We start from the raw sequence: 19,421 nt of genomic DNA, 5'->3' as shown, positions 1-19,421 counted from the left end.
GCCACTGAAGCCAGTCACCCACATTCCAGCCAATAGAGGGCAGCAGCAAGCCAGCACCTGCACACACACAACCTGGAGTGAAGGTGACATATTCTAGTTAGCAGCTGGGCCAAGAGCAGAACCCAGGTGTCCTGGCTCTGACTCACTGTGTGACCTTGGGCAAGTCCCTTAACCTTTCTCCAGATGTGACACAGCTAGAACAGGGGGTTGCATGCAGCAGGCCCACACTCTGGGCCAGCCAGGGGGAATGAAAGCTCCCTGGGGAACTGCTGGAGCACACAGCCCAGTGTCATTCCTGTTGCTATAGCAAACCCCAGAGCACCTGCAGATACTCAGCATGTATTGTCAGCCCCCCCTCACCACCGCAACTCAGAGCACTCCAGGGAACAGAGCCTGCAGCCCAGCTAGGCAGCCTCCCCACCTGCCCCTGCCTGGCCTGAGGAGGAGGTGGAGGAGGGGTCTCCAGGGAGAGGAGAGGAAGTGTTCTGCCTGTGACCTGGCAGGAACATGTGTGACAGCAACAGGAGGGCAAGCTAGGCTGCAGGAGGAGGATTAGGGCGCAGGGCTGGGAGTGCACGGCAGGCAAGAAGCTGCTTGGCAGGAGCCCGGTGCCCAGGCTGCCAAGGCTCACCCTGCATTGGCGCTGCACTGGCAGGGGGCTAGCAGAAAGAGCCGGTGCCTGGGCTGCCAGGGCTGGGGCAGGCTCATCCTGCCCTGACACTGGGTAGGCAGGGGGCTGGGCAGCACAGCATGGCAGAGGCAATATAAGAGGTGGATTATGGTGCTGCCCACACCCTCCCCCAGGCAGATGCAGGATCCCAGCTGCATGGCTCATGCCGGAGAGGGGAGAGCGGGGGCTTACACTGCACCCACAGCACGAGGGGAGGGGAGACTACCGAGTGCTGGGGGTGACACAGCCAGAGGGCGCGGGCGTGGTGGGGCGGAACAGGGGCTGCGGAGCGCACCCAGGCAGGGCCCCGGGGAGCCGGGCACGGAGAGGGACCCCCCCCAGCCCGGGCGCCGCGGCGGTACCTGTTGCCGAGTCCATCTTGCCTGGCCGGGGGCTCCTCGGCGGCTTGCGCTGAGAGTTGCCCATACCTGGGCGCCGGCGGCTCCGCCCGGGGGTCACCGCGCCTCGGCGCCGCTGCGCCCCGACTCCAGCATCCCCGCGCTCGGGGGGTCCTGTAGCGCTGCGCCGGGCTGAGGGGAGCGGCCCCCGGGGCGGGCGGGAGCCAGGGCGCGGAGCGGGCAGCCGGCCCTCATGCCGCCCTGGGCCAGGCCGGGCTCGGGTGGCCCGCGGCGCGCTCCCCGGCCCCCGCGCCGCGCTCCGGCACGTCGGCGGCCCCGCGCCGGACCCAGGCAGGGGGCCCGCCAGGCTGCGGCTCCCCGGCCGCGGCACGTTCACACCATGGGGACCTGCCGCCGAGCCAGACTCGCGCCGGGAGCGGGGGTCCCTGCAGCGCTCACGCCCACGGCGCCGGAGCAGCCGCTCCGGACTGACACCCCATGGCCACGCTCCGGCCAGGGACACCTGGGAGGCGGGAGGAACCCCAGGGGAATCAGATGTGGAACTGGAGTGAGATCGGAACCAGGCCCTGCCCCTCTCCGGGGAGACAGGCCGGCCACTGCTGTGCCGAGGGGTCTCTGCTGTTCGAGGAGCTGCGAAGCCGGATACCCAGGAGCTGCATCGCTGGCAGCCAATGGCATGGCTCCGTTCAGCAGCCCCTTTAGGAATGTAAACGTGCGAGCGTGTGTGCACCCCCCCACATGGAGCGCTGCTCCCCCGGGGCCACTGCGGGCTTTGCAGGCTCTCAGGGGTCTGGGAGGTTCAGCTACTGCCTGCCCTGGCAGCTCTTCCAGGCTTTGGGCTTGGAGATGCCTGTGCTGCCCTGGGGAAAGGGGGGGGACGACCCTGCAGCAAGTCCCATGGCCCCACCTGCTGCTCCCCCAGGGCATAGGCACAACTGAATTGAACAGGGATCAAGCTGCTCAGCCTCTAGGGACTGAACAGAAATCAGGGTATCTAGGTTAATCATTTGTCTAGCAGCAGTCAGGTGAGACCAGGGCCCAGTACAGGCCCCCAGCCAGGGCTCCTGCCCCAAAGAGCTTCCACTTTAACAGACAAAGGGGAGGAAGGGAAATGGAGACGGGAAGTGACTTGCATATAGAGCCCGGTGTCAAGAGGCCCCCTCTAGTGCTCCCGCATGGCAGGATTGTTCTGTGACCAGCCCATGCCAAGAGGCATCAGCAGCTAGAGACAAAGGGATGGCTCTCTGGGGTTTTACCCCTTCGGTTGGGGAGCCCATCCTGAGGGTGTACTGCCACTGGCATGGGGAACAGCTGAGTCCATGAGCTCAGGGTTAAGGCAGCGGGTGGGTTTGGAGGTCACTGGAGTCTTCTCTCCCTGCGGGAGCTAATACCCTGCAAATAAAAATGGACATCCCTACATCTGTGTGGGTGTTGAGTTAATGGTGGGCCTGTGCTGGGGAGTACCGCAAGGTGCCAGGGTCCCTAAGAACTGCACCTGGGGACTATCCCGCCCAACACTAGTGCCGTTGCTGGGTGCCCTGGTATCTCAGTGGACTTCGGGGGCAGGCCCAGCACATGCTGCAGGAGCAACCGAAATACATTTAAAGGTGCCAGCCTCCTGCCATCCAGCCTGCCTGGTGCTGCGCATGCCCAGCCAGCACCCCCATCCTCACTGTAGCAGGGTCACTGGCCGGAGGCATGGCCAAGGCTGCCCAGCCTGGGCCTGATGTGAGCCAAGAGCTCATCTTGTGCCTGGGCTAGGAGAAGGCAGCCAGCACAGATCACTGAGCACAGGAGCCTTGCGGAGCACAGGAATCCTTAGTGCTCTTGAGCGCCCCCTCCTAGCGACCCCTGGGAAGATCTGCATCGGCACCCCCTTCAGAGATAGGGGCATGCAGACAGAGGGGGCTTCTGGTTCATGCAGTGAGCTGGGCACAGAGCCCAGGAGACATCACTTGCCTCTTGGAGGAGCCCGGTCACTGCCTGGGACTCATGTATTTTATAGTCCCCCCCCCCCCCCATATAGACAGAAACACCCCCACGCTCAGAGGAACTCTGGAGGCCTATGCAAACATCAGTTGTTTTAACCCTCCCACTTCCAACAGCTGTTCGACCGCCTATGTGGCAGTTACAGAGTTAAAATACACCAGACAAAACTCTGCGCTCAGAGAGGGGGCTGTAGGCAAGACTGAGGAGCACTCATAGAGCTGGGGGAGGGGAGGTCAGTGTTAGGACTGCAGGTTGGGACTGAGGGAACTGGCAGAGCTGTGGGGAGCCCAGGGCTGGGACAGCAGGTGGCTGTGGTTTGGGACTGAGGGGCACCAGCAGAGCTGAGGGTTGCAGGGAGCCCAGGGGCCTGCAGGTAAGGAAGGGAGTCTACTGACAGCTCTGTTGGTGGGGAAGCGCCCATTGCCCCTGGAAAGCTGGGCACACATCACTGCTATTAGCCTCCCATCTTCACAATCCCTAAAACTCATCAGCTTCACTCAGGCATGCAGGGGAGAAAACTAGACTAATGCCTTCCAGGGGGGCGGTGCAGCAGAGTGATCTGAACTCACCAGCACCGCCCCATAGGGCAAGGAGATGGGGGGCTCACTGGCAGAGGTTGGGCCCATTCCCAACCTGCAGGGTCTGGCAATTATTATTTATCAGAGCCCGACTCTCTTTCCCAACGTGATGAATTTTGTGGAGCACTTACATGCCAAATCTCAATGTCTGTGTAACAACAGAGGACCAGAAAGCACTGGGAGGTTGTTATGGAAACAGGAACAAATTGAATCAGTACTTAGCATAAGTTGGCAAAAGAAATTTCCTCTTTGACTGACGTGGGCACAGGTGGGCGTGAATGGCTGCAGGTGTGCGTGGCAGACCTGCACTTGGGCGTGGGCGCGGCCATGTCACCCAGCCACAGGACATGCTGCACCAACCCACTGCCCCGCCAGGATACTTCAGTAAAGCAACTTGCAACTAGATTTCAACAACAATTACCCATCTTTGCAGGAACCTTCCCTCTCCCCCGGAAAGAAGGCAGCACCAGGCCTAGACAGTCTGTATGTCCCATGTAAACACTCAGGCCTTGAGACTGAGCAACACTCAAGCAGGGAAGATGCTCACCCTGCTGCAGGCAGGCTCATACCAGTCCCAGTCAAGGCCAGTCTCAGCCCAAGCCACTCGGCCACTCCTTACAGCAAGAAATACTCAGACCTGCTTCCAGTCGAGGGCAGCACAACTCCCTGGGCTGTCCAGTGCCTGGGGGACTCCACCCAGACAAATCTGCGCAGATGCTTGCATGGAGGAGAGGAAGCTGCCTCTGCCTCCCTCGTATCATCAGAGTTTGACAATTGCTCTAGGCCATGACTGATCAGCCTCCGGGAACAGCGTCCACTGGAGCTCTCCCCTCTGCCCCGGACGCTTCATCTGTTACAGGTTTCTACCCCTGGGGGCAATGTACAGGGGAGAGGGCCCATTGTGGACAGTCTAGGAGCAAAGAGTCATGCTGCCCTGCGAGGTCATCAGCTAAGTGGACCTTCTGCACATTGAGAAGTTTGCAGCCATGGTGCAGCATCCTGTTGTTGAAGGTTCACCCCCACACAATTGGGCAATTCAGTCTGCAGTTCAGGAGGCCCCTGGACTCCTCGCTGGTGCTGAGCTCTCACATAGTAGCACCTGCAAGGAATGCTTTCTGTCACCTCCGGTTGGCAAGGATGCTCCGGCCCGTCCTGCCAGATGATGACCCGGGCTCAGTCATTCATGCCTTCATCCCCACTGGGCTGGGCTACAGCAATGTGGGGCACCTGGGCAGGAAGCCAACAGCACTTAGGAAACACCAACTAATACAGAGCGCTGCAGAGCATCTCCTCAGCAGCACAAGTTTTCTCTGAGCTGTCCTCCCATAGACTAACACTGGCTCCCCATAGAATAGCAAGTCAAGGTCTCCGTCCTGATCTTCAAGGGACTCCTTGGCCTAGGCCCAGGGGATCTAAAAGAGCCTCAAGCTCCAGGATGAAGACTGTGGTTGCGAACTCCGCTCCTCTGATGGAACTCTCCATAATAACTTTCTTGGGAGTCAGTCCAAGACCGGGAAACAAACTCCCCCAGGAAGCGAGGGCCACCGTAAACTTCCCCACCTTCCACTCCAAGAGCCAGGTGCATTTCCTTGACCTTGCCTCCTCTAATCTAAACACATAGCAATATGCATGTGATTCTCTGCCTGTGAGAGTCTGTGTGTGGCTCTACATTATAAAAACAAATTCCAAACCGAAACATTCCACTGGGCAGAGGATGAGAGACCAGACAGATATTAGTCATATTGCTTAATGCATGTCTGAAAGGGGCTCAGATACGAAAGTGATGAGTGCGGTATGAGAACCTCCATAGAACAGACTAGGACTCACTGGCTGTAGGAACATCAGAAAGTAACTGGGATTGATCAGACTCCACGGGTGGAGCAGGGAAAACCAAAAATCAGTTGGTCATTGGAACCCTGCAGCGCGCTCCCGGCTTCAAGGAGGATGAGCCACCTGGACACGTCTGGGACAGTTCATTTACAACCAGGGACCTGACCAGTATGGAAACATCTTTCTCCTGTCTCCCCCTGGCCCCACCCCAAACAGGCTCTGAGGCATGCGCTGCTCTCTGATAAGTGACTCTATAATTGTCATCCTCATGGCCTCCAAGTTTCTCACCTCCCAGTGACTCCAGATCAGACGCGCTCAGCGTACGGGTGCAAACAGTGCTGGGATCAGAGCCGAGCTGGGTTATTTTGGGCTCATGCATCATCTCTGATCATAAAAATTCTTTGGTTCAGATGCAGCCCTTGGCCCTCCCTGCCCTGTGACCTAGGTAGACCCAGCACTTCGGTGCTATTTAGTCACATGCTGGTGCTTGCCCAAAACCAACTCCCTGGGTCCTGCAGGCCATACAGGTTGGAGATCACATACCACATGTGATTAGGGTCTGAGCTCAGCCCCTCCCCATCCTGAACTCTGACTGTGTGATGCCTCCCACGTGGAGGAAAATTCTGTGACACAACGGGCTGGCAGGACATGAACCCAAGGAGCCATGTCCACCCCAGTTTGACCCAGCACATCACCCCATGGCACCCTTTGGGGCACAAACTTGCATGAATGGACATAACTCAGCACATAACCTGAAACAGACGAACCATCTCTGCGGAAGAAGAGGGGAAAGGAATTCTGGACCGAGGGCTTTCTGCTGTTGATGCCCCACTGCCAGCCCCAGGAGAGCACTCTTGGGGACTGGCAGCAAAGCCCCAGCCAGCTAGCTCTGGTGCAGCAATGCCTAGGGACGAGAGGGAGGCGGGACCCACACCAGAGATGACCCCGTTGTAAGGCCAAGCAATTTGTTTCATCTAGAAGAAATGATCAGGAAGGGGACTGGAAATAAAAAGAAGAAAGCAGGAATCAATGGCTGGTTGTGCTGGTAGAGGGGATCAGAGCACAAGACTGGGAGTCGGGAGACCGTGCTTTAACTCCAGCTCTAAGAAGGACTCATGCAGCCTCAGCCAAGTCACTCCACGCATCGGTGCCAATTTCCTGGCCCCACAGGGCGGATGGCACTGATCCACCATTTCCACGGGACTGCGGCTCTGTCCGTGTTTGGCAGTGCTTGGGAACGCTCCGCGGGGCAGAGCAATTGCCTCTGTGTGCACCTGCGTTCTAGTGGCTACAGGAGAACATGGGACAGCGTCTGGGAGGCAAAGGGCTGCTCACCCAGAGCTTTCCAGCCTGGTTCCAGATTGTCACAGGCCGTGCAGTGTTTACATAGCTCCTGCCCCCAACATACCAAGCTCATGTCTGAGCCTCACTGGCTCAGGAAACCCTACTGCCTTCAGCTGGCTGCTTATCCTGGGGCTGAGAGACCAGTTGCTGGAAGGACAATCGGATCACAACAGATCGGTGTTTCCTGCCCGCAGGAAGGGGCACTTGCTGCTCATATGACCCTTATCCAGCCAGCCTCCCCTGGTGTCCCTGAACCACTGGTTCTCTGCCAGGAGATGGGCCCTCTGCCGGGATAGGTCTTCGGAAGCGCTGTTTGCTTGATCTGAAAATAGATTTCCTCCTGGCCTCCATCCATCCAGCTGCCCATGTGCCGTGGGAGCCAGGAGACACTGCAGAGAATGAGACGCAGGCAGCTCCCATCTGCCCATCCAGCCCAGTCACCTTACTGTACAGGCCTGGCCCCTTGCACCATGACAGGAGTTTGTACTAAGGAAGCGGCCCGGCTGGCAGAAGCTGCTAGGGAGATGCTCTGGGTCAGTATGTCCTCACCCTGTCTCCAGCAGCACCGACCCCTGGCAGGTTGCCTTGGCCATATATTGGCAGATGGGGTTGCGGATAAGCCCCTACCGACAGAGGCCCCGTGCTTGGGATCACGAGTGGCCTGAATCTCAGCCTTGGTGTCTGAGATGAGACGAGGCTGGAGAGCAGGTTCCTGGCAGTGGAGAAGCGATGGGGAGGGCCAGCAGGGAGCCAAAGTGCTGCCGCTGCAGGAGAACGGGAGGCCAGCCCTGGAACGTGCACTGCGGGCTCCTGACGTGGGGATCTGACTAGACCCAGTATGACTTCAGGCTGTTCGGATGCAACACGCACTGTGCATGATACAATCATTGCCCAGAAAAATAAGAGGGGCTGTAGTGAGGGGACATGCACATGAAGGACTGGGGAGCCCCTCGCAGCTGGCCAGGATCTTGGCTCTCTGGCAGGCAGAAGCCACTGGGCGAACTCGGCAGCTGGGTGCTCTTAGACAGGTGCAGGCCGGGGGATTCCCACAGCTCAGGAGAGAAGTGCAGTCAGGCAGGGGCTAGAGTTAGACTCTTGGTCATGTGACCCAGCATCTGGCAGACATCCCTCCCTACTTCAGGTCCTGGCTGGAGGGAGCTGTTCTCTGTCCTGGAAGGACTTGCATGCTGTGATGGTGAAGCCAACAGGTCAGTAAGCCGCAGACGCCAGGACTTGTCTACACTAGCAATTTACAGCGCTGCAACTTTCTCACTCAGGGGTGTGAAAAAACACCCCCCGGCACGCAGCAAGTCTCAGCGCCGTAACGCGCCAGTGTAGACAGGGAACCAGCGCTGGGAGAGGTGCCCCTCGTGGAGGTGGTTTTGTTAGAGTGCTGGGCAAGCTCTCTCCCAGCACTGCCCTGCGACTACACAAGGCACATTAAAGCACTGCCACAGCAGCACTTTAGTCTTGTCCGTGTAGACTAGCCCTCAGATTTGCCTCCTCCCCTAGCCTTTCCCTACCCCGTAATGCAACTGAGCCAACTAAGGGCAAATAAGCTGTTAATGCAACACTGAAGCCATGAGATCAGGTCCTCCTTTTCTTTTTGCGGATACAGACTAACACGCCTGCTACTCTGAAACCTGTCAGAGCACAGGGGAACTCCACTGCCCAATGGCAGCTTGCAGGTAGCCAGGGGGAGAGGACTAGCAAAATGCAACAGGCCTGAATGAACCAGGCTGGAGCGGCCTGACCTTACCTGACATCTGAGCACTTGATCTTGACCTAAGGTTGTATTAAGTCCAGCGCTGCACTGAATGTGCAGAGATCATCCCCTCTACAGCTCCCACCTGGCAGCTAGGAGATACACAGAGCCTCTCCCCTGCAGACAGTTGGACCCCCAGGCCGAGATGGAGCAAGAGTGGGTGGGTCTGACTCTGTATGTCAGTAGGCCCAGAGGAGGCCCCGCGCTCCCCACCACATACCGCCGTGTCAAAAGCAGCCTTGCAGGCCCCTGAGCTGATGGAGAAAGCCGCGTCTTTGAAGAAGTCATAAACACCCCCTACGTGCACAAGCAGAATTTTCTGCCAAGAAACGATGTTAAAAATGAACAGAGAGTGAAATGAGCTCATTTGGAGAACAATGGGCTGGGGTGTGAGCCAAGCGCTGCAGAGAAAGAGCCTGGAAAGCAGAATTCCACACACGTGTTCCTGGAAGGGAAAGGACCGCACTCCAGCATGCTCTGGCCTTTGGGGTAGAGGTGCGAGACCCGGCATCACCCCGGGTGGTGGGAGGGAGGGAGTGGAGATTGGGGAGTGATGGGCAGACCTGCTTCCTCCAGAATCTGCCTTTCCCAGCCAAATCCCCCAGAGCCCACCTCCCCCTGGCTGTGCCCTGCTATCCCCACCAGAGACCACCTCCCTGGATTGCACCCAACCGGACCAGCCTGGTGGAACCCTGCCCTGCCCTGTTCCACCAGGCTGCACTCCACCCCACCTCCCTGAGGCCACCCCATACCCACACTATCCCTCAGGGCCGTGCCCCACCCCTCCTCCCCTGGACCTAACTCAGGCCATGCTCACCCCATTCCACCTCAAATATAATCTGCATTAGAGAGGAGGAAACTGAGACACACAGAGGGGACTGGACTCGCTCAGGGTCAGGCAGTGAATCAGTGGCAGAGCTCTGAATGGAACCAGCACTCCAGACTGAGTCCTGTGGCTTAGCCACAGAGCAGCCTCCCCTCCCCCCGGCCCTGATGTAGCAGGAACATGCTCCAGACAGAGCTGTACATCTGTCCTCTCTTGTACCTGCTCTGCAGACAGTGCCATCCCTAGACCAAATGGCACCCTAGGCAAGGAGCATCTTCAGTGCCCCCCTCCATTTGTTAAACTTTTGAATACTTATTTTTAATTGCAACTGTAACCCATTTCACAACTTCAATGCACAATTTGCATGCATGTCAATTTTATCCCTGTCATATAAGATGATAAATTTGCACACTAGGATCTGTACAACAAAAACAGCACTCCGAGCCTGGTGCCCCCCAGGCCCAGCACCCCAGGAAGTCACCTGCCCCTAAATCCGGCCCAGTCTGCAGGGGACCAGCTGGTCGAAGGAGAAGCTGTAGCCAAAGGCAGAGGCTGCTCTGCCACCTTGTGCTACCTTGGGGTTCTGCACTCCTGGATTATTATAGCATCATAGAATATCAAGGTTGGAAGGGACCTCAGGAGGTCATCTAGTCCAACCCCCTGCTCAAAGCAGGACCAATCCCCAACTAAATCATCCCAGCCAGGGCTTTGTCAAGCCAGGTCTTAAAAACCTCTAAGGATGGAGATTCTACCACCTCCCTAGGTAACCCATTCCAGTGCTTCACCACCCTCCTAGTGAAATCGTTTTTCCTAACAGCCGAGAACAGCCGAGCTCCATCCTCTTTGGAACTCCCCTTCAGGTAGTTGAAGGCTGCTATCAAATCCCCCTTCACTCTTCTCTTCTGCAGACTAAATAACCCCAGTTCCCTCAGCCTCTCCTCGTAAATCATGTGCCCCGGCCCCCTGATCATTTTCGTTGCCCTCCACTGCACTCTCTCCAATTTGTCCTCGTCCTTTATGTAGTGGGGGGCCCAAAACTGGACGCAATACTCCAGGTGTGGCCTCACCAGTGCCGAAGAGAGGGGAATAATCACTTCTCTTGATCTGCTGGCAATGCTCCTACTAATGCAGCCCAATATGCCATTGGCCTTCTTGGCAACAAGGGCACACTGCTGACTCATATCCAGCATCTCATCCACTGAAATCCCCAGGTCCTTCTCTGCAGAACTGCTGGTTAGCCAGTCGGTTCCCAGCCCCAGCCTGATTCCACCAGCTAGGGGCGCTCCGGTTGATGCTGGGTCTCAGGAGTGCCGATGGGAGGGGAAAGAAAGCTCCGTGGACTTGGTGATGAAGTAAGCAAAGGACTAGTAGCGTTATCTTGCTAGGTGTTGGCACAGTGACCCGTCCCCTGACAGCACCCCCACTGCCCTAGTCCTGCAAATGCCAGCACCATGCAGCTCTGCTGATGCCTGTCAGTCCAAACTCACAGCCCCACTCTGCTATCCCAGCCCTGGGCTCCCCGCACCCAGAGCTCTGCTGATGCCCCTCACGCCTGGTAGCATCTAATAGCTGTTATTCCAGTCCAGGGCCTTTCTTGAACAGAGAGCTATAATCACACCAGATGCCGTGCTGCTTTAGTAACACAGACACAGTTCCACTAGTGACTAGACCAAGACTGCCAAACTCGCTTCACTTGTGAGCTGAGATGGGATCTCACCTCATGTTTCTGAGGCCACTCCTCCATGGGCCCTCTCCTGCCAGCCCCTTGTCCCCCTGCCCTAACACCAGTCCTGCTTTAAGCATCTCCGAAAGAGTTTGCAAACTGCAGCTGTTTCCAATTTGTTTTGGTTTTTACTAGACAAGATCCTAGCAAGAGGAGGAAAATATCCATGTTCCAAACACACGGCTACAGGCTGCATCCATTTCAGGAACAGCCTCACTGAATTATCACATGACAGAATATTTATTACGGGGGAAAACTCATGTTTCAGGCCAGAAATCTGGAAGTGGTTTCCCAGGAATGAGCTGTTCTCCTGCCTTTCTTTGCTTGTCTGTGATATGGACTGAGCCACTGACCCAGCTGGCAAATGGTCTGGAATTCTATGATCGTCAGTAATAAGGATGCTGATGACTACAATAGTACTTGCTTTCCCAGCCAAAGACCTGATCGGTATCACTGGCCAGCCCCGGTCTGAGAGAGCATACAGGCATATCCTCTGGGGTTCACTGCAGTTGAATTAGGGCTCTGACACTTCAGAGACACCTGGGTATCACAGTGGCTGTTTATACTTGTGTCCGAGACCCCACGACCAGGCGGACAGCATGTACAGCAGGAGTCAATAACAGGGACCAGTAAGGGGTTGTTTCTGTAACTTGGAGAGAACTTCTCCAGGCTCAGCACTTCTGCTGACAGCTGTCTGTAGGGACAGCCCTGCTGTTAGCTCACTGGATATTTGGGATAAAAGGAAATGTAGACTCACCTCAGAGCAGACCAGACTCATTCAGACTGAGAGGGGACAGTGTCTAATGCTGTCAGCTTCCCATAGTTCGTGTCTATTTAACCCTGTGATTGGTTTCATTATTTTTTTGTTTGTGGCCTTTAAATCTCAAAGGCCTCTGCTGTCTGCAGACAGGCAGCCCCACTCCATTGAGTTCAGCACAGATTGTTCCTAAGTTGACGCACACACTGTGCTCTCTCTCATCCAGACTTGACTGACATTCTTTTAATGTAAAATGAGTCATTCATGCTGAAATCAGCCGGCTGCTCTTGTGTATGGAGAAGCCCCACGTATGTGCAGTATACAAGGAGGGGTTCCTCCCTGGCCCTGGCTGGGGGATCTATTTACACCCCAAAGCCAGGCTCCTGTATTGCTATATGAGTCAGAAACCTGGATCCTCTTACAGGCAGACTTGGCACAGCTAGAGGCCCTCCAGAGGAGCTGTCAGCACCAAATCCTGAACATAAAGTGGTTTGACTTTGTGCAAAATGTTACAGTCTCGCCGAGCTCTGGCCTTCCTTCAGTCGCTCACCATATTCGAAAGTGACCTTGCATACCCAGCACACTGTGCTTTCAAACGTTCCATCAGCCCGCAATCGGGCACACGCCCTGACTCTGCCTGAAGGGCCACCCCAGAGAAGGGAGTCACGGGATTGAGCCAGAGTTTGGAACTTTACTACACGATACCCGGTGCAACGCCATCAGCCGTGGTCACTCTGACTGGCACAATGGTCCGTTGACTATGCACATTTGATGATGACGCATGAGGCTCCAGAGCCCTGTAGCCTGTCCCCTAGCTAGTGTACCTGGAGGCACAATCCTTACTCATGTAAATAAAGCACAGCTAAGACTAGGCACAGGCAGAGCTGTCAATTGTCTCTGCTATGCCAGGCTGCTAATAACCCTGCATCTGATCCAACCATTCAGCTAAAGCTGCCACTTGCCAGGGAATAATGAATGTACCATGAAATCTGAGGCAAATCAAATAATTACAGACCCCGACTCCCACAGCTTACTGCGATCTGATCACCAGTCAGACTGGGGTTTATGGGCCTGTTGCGTGGTGAGCCGTGTCTGTAACCGTGGAAGGGGGCTGTATATATGGGAGGCACAGACCCAGCCAGCTGTTGCAGGGTGTGATGCTAATTGGAATCCCAGCTTATTTTGATGGTGGTGACAGCTGCTCCTGTTTCGCCCCCAGGCTTCACAGCCCAGAGACAAAGGCTGGCACTGGGAATCACCATTGGACCCACTGCTACAGGGCCATGCTGTACTCAGCCACCCACACCCAGAGACAGCTGCCCACCACTCCCATTGGGGGATGGAGGCGCTCAGCCCTAAGGCATAAAGCTGTGATAATGCGGCCCGCTCCCTGCACTGAGACCCACTCTACACGCCCCCCCTTGTAAGCTTCTCTCTGGTGGGGTAGCGCATAGATCCCCTGCACTGCTGACTGGGTGCAGCTGTACCTTCCCCATCCAGAGAGGGGCGCACCTCGGATGGCCATTGGGATGCGAGGAAGTCGGTGCCTCACCCCATCACTCCTCCTGCAAGACAGCACGGTGCTGGCAGCGTAGGTCACCTGCATCCAGCAACTGCACAGCAGGAAACACAGCCTGATTCCACCAACCTGAGGGCTGCAAGAGGGCAACTGGGACTCCAGCACCGAGGCTGGGAGCCACTCCCAACCACCAAGAGTCGGGCCTCTGTCCACCAGCTTCCCCACGGTGTCCCCTGCCAACAAGCCTCAGCCCTGACCTGCAGAGCATGCAGCAGGACGCCTGTGCCCATGGCCAAGCTGGTCCTGCTGTGGGTGCCAGGGCAGGCCAGATGCATGCCAGTTCTGGGGCTGGTGTTAGTGCCTGAGCCCCCTGAATTCCCAGCATGCAAGCCCCCAAGACTCACACAGGGCCCCCCTGCAGCGAGGGAGAAAAGAAGGAATGTGCCGCATTCCTGGTGGAAGCCCAGCACTGCTGAAAGGCCCCAGTGACGAGCATCTGGAAACAGGGAGGACGTGTGCCAGGAGCTAGCCTCATGCTCGCTGAGGCCATGGGGAGGGGAGGCAGCAATACCAGTAGCTGTGTTGAGGGGCTTCCTGTCCTCTCCCAGGGATAGGTCAGAAAGGGATCCCCAGCGAGGACAGCGCATGTAGGGGGAAACCCAGATTGAGCCAGTCTTGCAGAGGATTCACGAGAGTCGATTATTACAGACTAGTGTCTGCAAAGCAGCATGGCACAAACCCATTACAGGCCTGACGGTGCCAGGGGATGTTACACTGAAAGTGCCATGGGAACGCAGAGGCTCCCCCACCTCCCATCACAGAAGTTGGCTTTACTGGTTAGACCAGCGACCTGGGAGTCAGGACTCCTGAGTTCTGCTCCCATCTTTGCTGGTGACTTGGTGTGTGACCTGGGACAAGTCCCTTCCCCCGGGGGGTCACATCAGTGCAACGGGCTGATGCTGCTGCCCGTGGCAGCTGATAGCAGACAGCAGGATTGTTCCTGAGACAGGAACGTGCCATGCAGGCTGCCCCCCGTGACACATGTGGCGATGGGGCTGATCTCTGGCGCACAACGTGCGCATGTTGCTGCATGGCTCGCCCTGAGCAGCAGCAGCTGAGTTTAGACGACGGACGTGACCCCTCTGTGATCACTTCCAAGCCCCATGTCACTTCAGTCCCTGCGCAGCCCAGTCCAGCCTGGGAGCCTCTGTTGTCTGGAGATTCCAGCCACACAACAGCTAGGTAAGAATCCTCCCAAGTCCACAACCCTGACAACCAGCTACTCCTCTCCAGTCCTACGTTTTACGACAGCTCCTCCCACTCCCCTCACTAGCCCCCACTGCACCCCACGTGAGCCCCAACACTGCCGGAGTCCCGCACAGCCCCTCAACGCCAGCCTCCGTCCCCACCCACCTGAGTACTCGACTCTCTCACACATGCCAGTTCTGCGAGGAGCACACAGGGAACATGCAAGAAACCAGAGCAAGCGGCTCCAAATGCACCCAGACGCTGCCATGGAGCTACAAAGTCAGGGCGTGGTGCCCCCTCCCCTCTGTAAGGGTGACTGGCTGACAGGTCTCACCCCTGTGCCCAAAGGTGTGAGGCACAGCGGTTCTGCCCTAGGCATGTGCCAGCCGTTCTGTCCTGGCCGGAACCCTCTGGGGGGTGAAGATCTGGGGGACCAAGTCTCAGAAGGCAGGGGAGGAGGAGAAAATTTGTACGTACCCAGCTCCCAGAGCGCCTTCCCCTCCAGGAACCCGGCACAGGCAGCGAGTGGCAGCAGGGGGAAGAGGCTGTCCTGTGCCCAGCTGGTTCACGTAACCTACCATCTGAGCCCGGGCCATGTACTGAGCCTATGCACAGAAGCAGCAGGCTGCTGCTCACCATGCCTGAGCGCAGGGCGGGGGAACGGCCACAGTGCCTCTATCCCCTCTGCTCACTTCCTAAACTCAATCCAGATTTGCTTTCAGGGAAACTGCATGAAATTGATTCCCCCACCCCCTAGCCTGGGCCCTTCTTAAAGATATAGCCTCTGCATTTCCGCCAGCACAGACACATACCGCCAGAGACAGTGCCGGGCCCTGCTCTATCACGATGGCCCGCTCCATGCACTATGCCACAGGCCTGCACGGCCATATGAGCACTATGAGCCACGCCCAGAGCCAGAAGGGGATCTGCTGAGGTGAAATGGGACGGTGCTGCAGGGAGCAGCCAGCACAGAGACGTTTGCCCTTTGCTGGTCTCCAGCTCCAACGGTGCCTGCTGCTGGTGAGCACGTCCCTGGAGGGTTCCGTTCAGAACTCCGGAATGAATTTCTGCACTGGCCATGTGCAAAAAAATACACCTGAATTTTCTTGGACAAGCTCGACTAGGGAAAAGCTTTGGCCATGCACCCTACGCTGCTCCCAGTGATGTCCCTGGGACCTTTTCCATGGATTTTATAACAAGTGTGCTCAGGGCCTAGTAGGGCCAAAATGTCTAAAGCCAAACAGGGAGAGCAGAATATGCCTGCTGACAGGGCAAACAGCTCTCAAGAGCTTGGAGCCCTTGCTATCGGCCTTTTGATACTATTCCAATAGATTCCAAGGCCAGAATGGCCCACTGTGATCATCCAGTCTGACCACCTGGATAACAAAGAGACCTGCACCAAAATAATCCCTACAGGAGGTATTTTAGAAAAAAACATCCAAATTTGATTTAAAACATTGTCAGTGATGGAGAGTCCACCATGACCCTTGGTAAGTTGTTCCAATGGTTAATTACTCTCACGGTTACAAATGTACTGCTTATTTCCAGTCTGAATTTGTCTAGTTTCAGCTTCCAGCTGACAGGCCTATAATAACCCAGGTCATCCTGTTTACCCATTATAAATATTGGCACAACATTTGTTTTCTCCCACATCATTTTTAATAAACTGGGATCAGGCAGCAGGATCCAGTTATTTGCTTGGGACTTTGCCCAGCTGCTTGTGACTGGAGCCTGGAGGCAGCATCTCCGTGAGAGCGCCATGCTCATCTGGCCCTGACCTCCATCTGCAGAGGGAGACGCGAGCAAGCCCGCAAGCCCGGTGCCCTGCCGAGGAAACCAGACCCACATGAGTTCCCTGGGGGCCCCTGGAAGAGCAGGCTCCAAGGATGTCGGAACCAGGCACAGGCATGCACGCATGGGAGCTCTGGGGAAAACAGTTTGGTGTCCGCTTTGCTCCATGCATAGCAGCAGCCCCACAGGCCTTGGGGCCACTGGATCGGGGCCCTGAAAGTAAGGCTGAGTTCTGCCCTGTAGTAGAGTCACTGCCAGGCAGTGAGTTTGGGGGTCTCCCTGGGGTCGCACAGCCCCACCTACCCTGGGGCTGCAAACAGGACAATACAAAAGCTATGGCTGACACGGAACAGAGACGCCCTCCAGGGTCATGCACCAGCCAGCTGCCATCACTACATAGACCAGAGTCAGACCCCAGGAGATCAGCCAGATGCCACATCCCGCCCCTTCCCTCCAAATACACCCCGCCACACACACCCTTTTCCATCACACACCACTTCTTTCCCCCCACACCCTCCCCCCACATACACCCCATCCTCCCCCTCCACACCATACCCTTCACCACCACCCCAGACCCTCCTGTGATGTTATTGACATAATCTGGGACCGTATAGATCATTGTTGCAACCAAGGTCCTGTAGTGGCACCAAATCTTATATAAAGGGGGTCAAATGAGGTGTCTAAGACAAGGTTATGGTTTGCTGATTATGATTATGCTATCAATATGTGTGTATCATTTTTGTAGTTGAAGTTATGAATATTGGCTCTATACTGTCTGTATTTCAAACGTATGCTATGCTTCTGGGTGACACCCCAGACAAGTTGGTGTCAGCTCTGCCTAGCCTGCTTGATGGCCCATTAAGGACCATCAGCTCTACAACTGACCCACTGAGAGAAGGCAGACACGCCTTGCGACTCAGCAAGGTATGCAGGGACCTGCCTATGGAGAGAACTCTGAGGTTTTTCCAGGCCATGTGATGGAGAGCTTGTCTTTAGGACCAAGAAAGAAAGACCACATGGCAAGAGACTATAAAAAGCTGCTGCAGCTCCTCCATCTTGTCTTCAGTCCTGCTTCATACCTCTGGAGGGACTTTGCTACACTGAAGCTTTGAACAAAGGTCTGAATGACCCATCCCAGCTGTGGATGTTCTCCAGAGACTTGATTTGAACCTGCAGTTTATTCCATCACTGCTACAAGCCTGAACCAAGAACTTTGCCATTACTAAAAAGAAAAGGAGGACTTGTGGCACCTTAGAGACTAACCAATTTATTTGAGCATAAGCTTTCGTGAGCTACAGCTCACTTCATCGGATGCAACAAATATGCTCAAATAAATATTATGCTCAAATAAATTGGTTAGTCTCTAAGGTGCCACAAGTACTCCTTTTCTTTTTGCGAATACAGACGAACACGGCTGCTACTCTGAAATTTGCCATTACTGTATGTCATTGATTCCATTTAACCAATCCTAGCTCTCATCTATATCTTTTTCCTTTTGTGAATAAGCCTTTAGATTTTAGATTCTAAAGGATTGGCAACAGCGTGATTTGTGGGTAAGATCTGATTTGTATATTGACCTGGGTCTGGGGGCTTGGTCCTTTGGGATCGAAAGAACCTTTTTTCTTTTACTGGGGTATTGGTTTCCATAACCATTCGTCCCCATAACGAGTGGCACTGGTGGGGATACTGGGAAACTGGAGTGTCTAATGGAATTGCTTGTGTGACTTGTGGTTAGCCAGTGGGGTAAAACCAAAGTCCTCTCTGCCTGGCTGGTTTGGTTTGCCTTGGTGTGCATAGAAACCCCAGCTTTGGGCTGTAACTGCCCTGTTTAAAGCAATTTGTCCTGAATTGGCACTCTCAGTTGGGTTCCGCCAGAACCAGCATCGTTACACCTCCCCCCACATACCCCTCATCTTCCCCGACACACCACATCCTCCCTCCCTCCACCCACAGCCTCCCCCATCACATCACACACAACACATCCTCCTCCCCCTCTCATCTACAAACACATCAACCCCCCACACCTTACCATATCCACATTTATCCCCCCACACTGCACACTCACCTACCCTCCACATATACGCGTCTCTCTCTCTCTCTCTCTCTCACACACACACAGAGCCATCACATCCACTCCATACATCTCCCCACACCTCTGGGTTAATGGGCTTGGAGCCTGTGCTTGGAAGGGAGCCTTGCAGGCAGGGCCACTGTTCTCACAACACGATACACAATTGCCCCAGACCCATCAGGCCCAGCTTCCAGCACTTGGGGTACCACGCTGATGCCTTGGGAAAGCTTCCCGTCCAGGGGGTTCTGGGGCGAAGGGAGCAGTGCAAAAACAATTGCCCAACGAGTCATCTGTGCCAACAGTCAGGGGGTGTCTCGGGGGTCTCCACCTACCATCTCCAGGAGTGGCTAATGCAGCCTGGCACACGCCAGAGCTACCTCTGCTGGGGACACTGGGCTTCCAGATGGAGACACTTGCCCCATGGTACTGTAGGAGTAAAATGCCAGCAGTTTGTGGGTGGGGAAGAGACACCCTTCTACTTCCCGGGAGCTTTAACACTGCTGTATTCCTGCACCTGCAACATGACAGCTGCATGGAAGTGAATTGTATGAGTGCACGCAGGGGAATGCACGCACATTCCCATGCACAGGTGCACCTAGCCATATGCACATTCCATGCTGTATACCTGTGTGCACGCACACACATGAAGAGCAGTCCCTGCACAGCCTGAGAGCATCTTAGTCCTGCTTGGGAGAAAAAAAACCCAGCCTGGGGTGCAGAGTAGCTCTGGACGACTGCGTGAGTGATGTCATTCAGCCCACTGAAAGGTCCGGGGTTCTGCTTTTGCTCTCAGCTCAGGGCAGTGCTAATCTCTAATTTGCGTGTTAGAGGCCTGTGCTTTGGCAAGCGAAGGATCAGCATCTGAGTCCTGGCTCCCAGTAGAGGGGTGGGTGGATGTGCATCAATGATTTACCTGGTAATTATGTCTGTGGTCTCAGCACATTGGTTCCT

The 19,421-nt window shown here is 55.7% G+C and overlaps 1 protein-coding gene across 4 annotated transcripts in view; it reads right to left on the bottom strand.

Annotated features, from left to right (window-relative positions):
- NHSL2 (NHS like 2) overlaps nt 1-19,421 on the bottom strand; it is a 151,749-nt gene that overhangs the window by 79,703 nt on the left and 52,625 nt on the right. For 2 of the 4 annotated variants that reach the window (XM_073360620.2, XM_078854222.1), the window contains exon 1: nt 1,033-1,193. The exons of the other annotated variants lie outside the window; for them this stretch is intronic. Coding sequence is in view for 1 of the 2 variants with exons in the window: in XM_078854222.1 (XP_078710348.1) it covers nt 1,033-1,096 (64 nt within the window). In the remaining variant the exon portion in view is untranslated. Of the gene's footprint in view, nt 1-1,032; nt 1,194-19,421 lie in introns of those variants that run through there. 4 annotated transcript variants of the gene reach the window in all.

The sequence above is a fragment of the Lepidochelys kempii genome, chromosome 9 (genome assembly GCF_965140285.1).
Source record: "Lepidochelys kempii isolate rLepKem1 chromosome 9, rLepKem1.hap1, whole genome shotgun sequence".
Lineage (NCBI taxonomy): Eukaryota > Metazoa > Chordata > Testudines > Cheloniidae > Lepidochelys > Lepidochelys kempii.
Note: the sequence above shows the minus strand (reverse complement) of the source record. Positions and strands in the feature narration are given on the sequence as shown.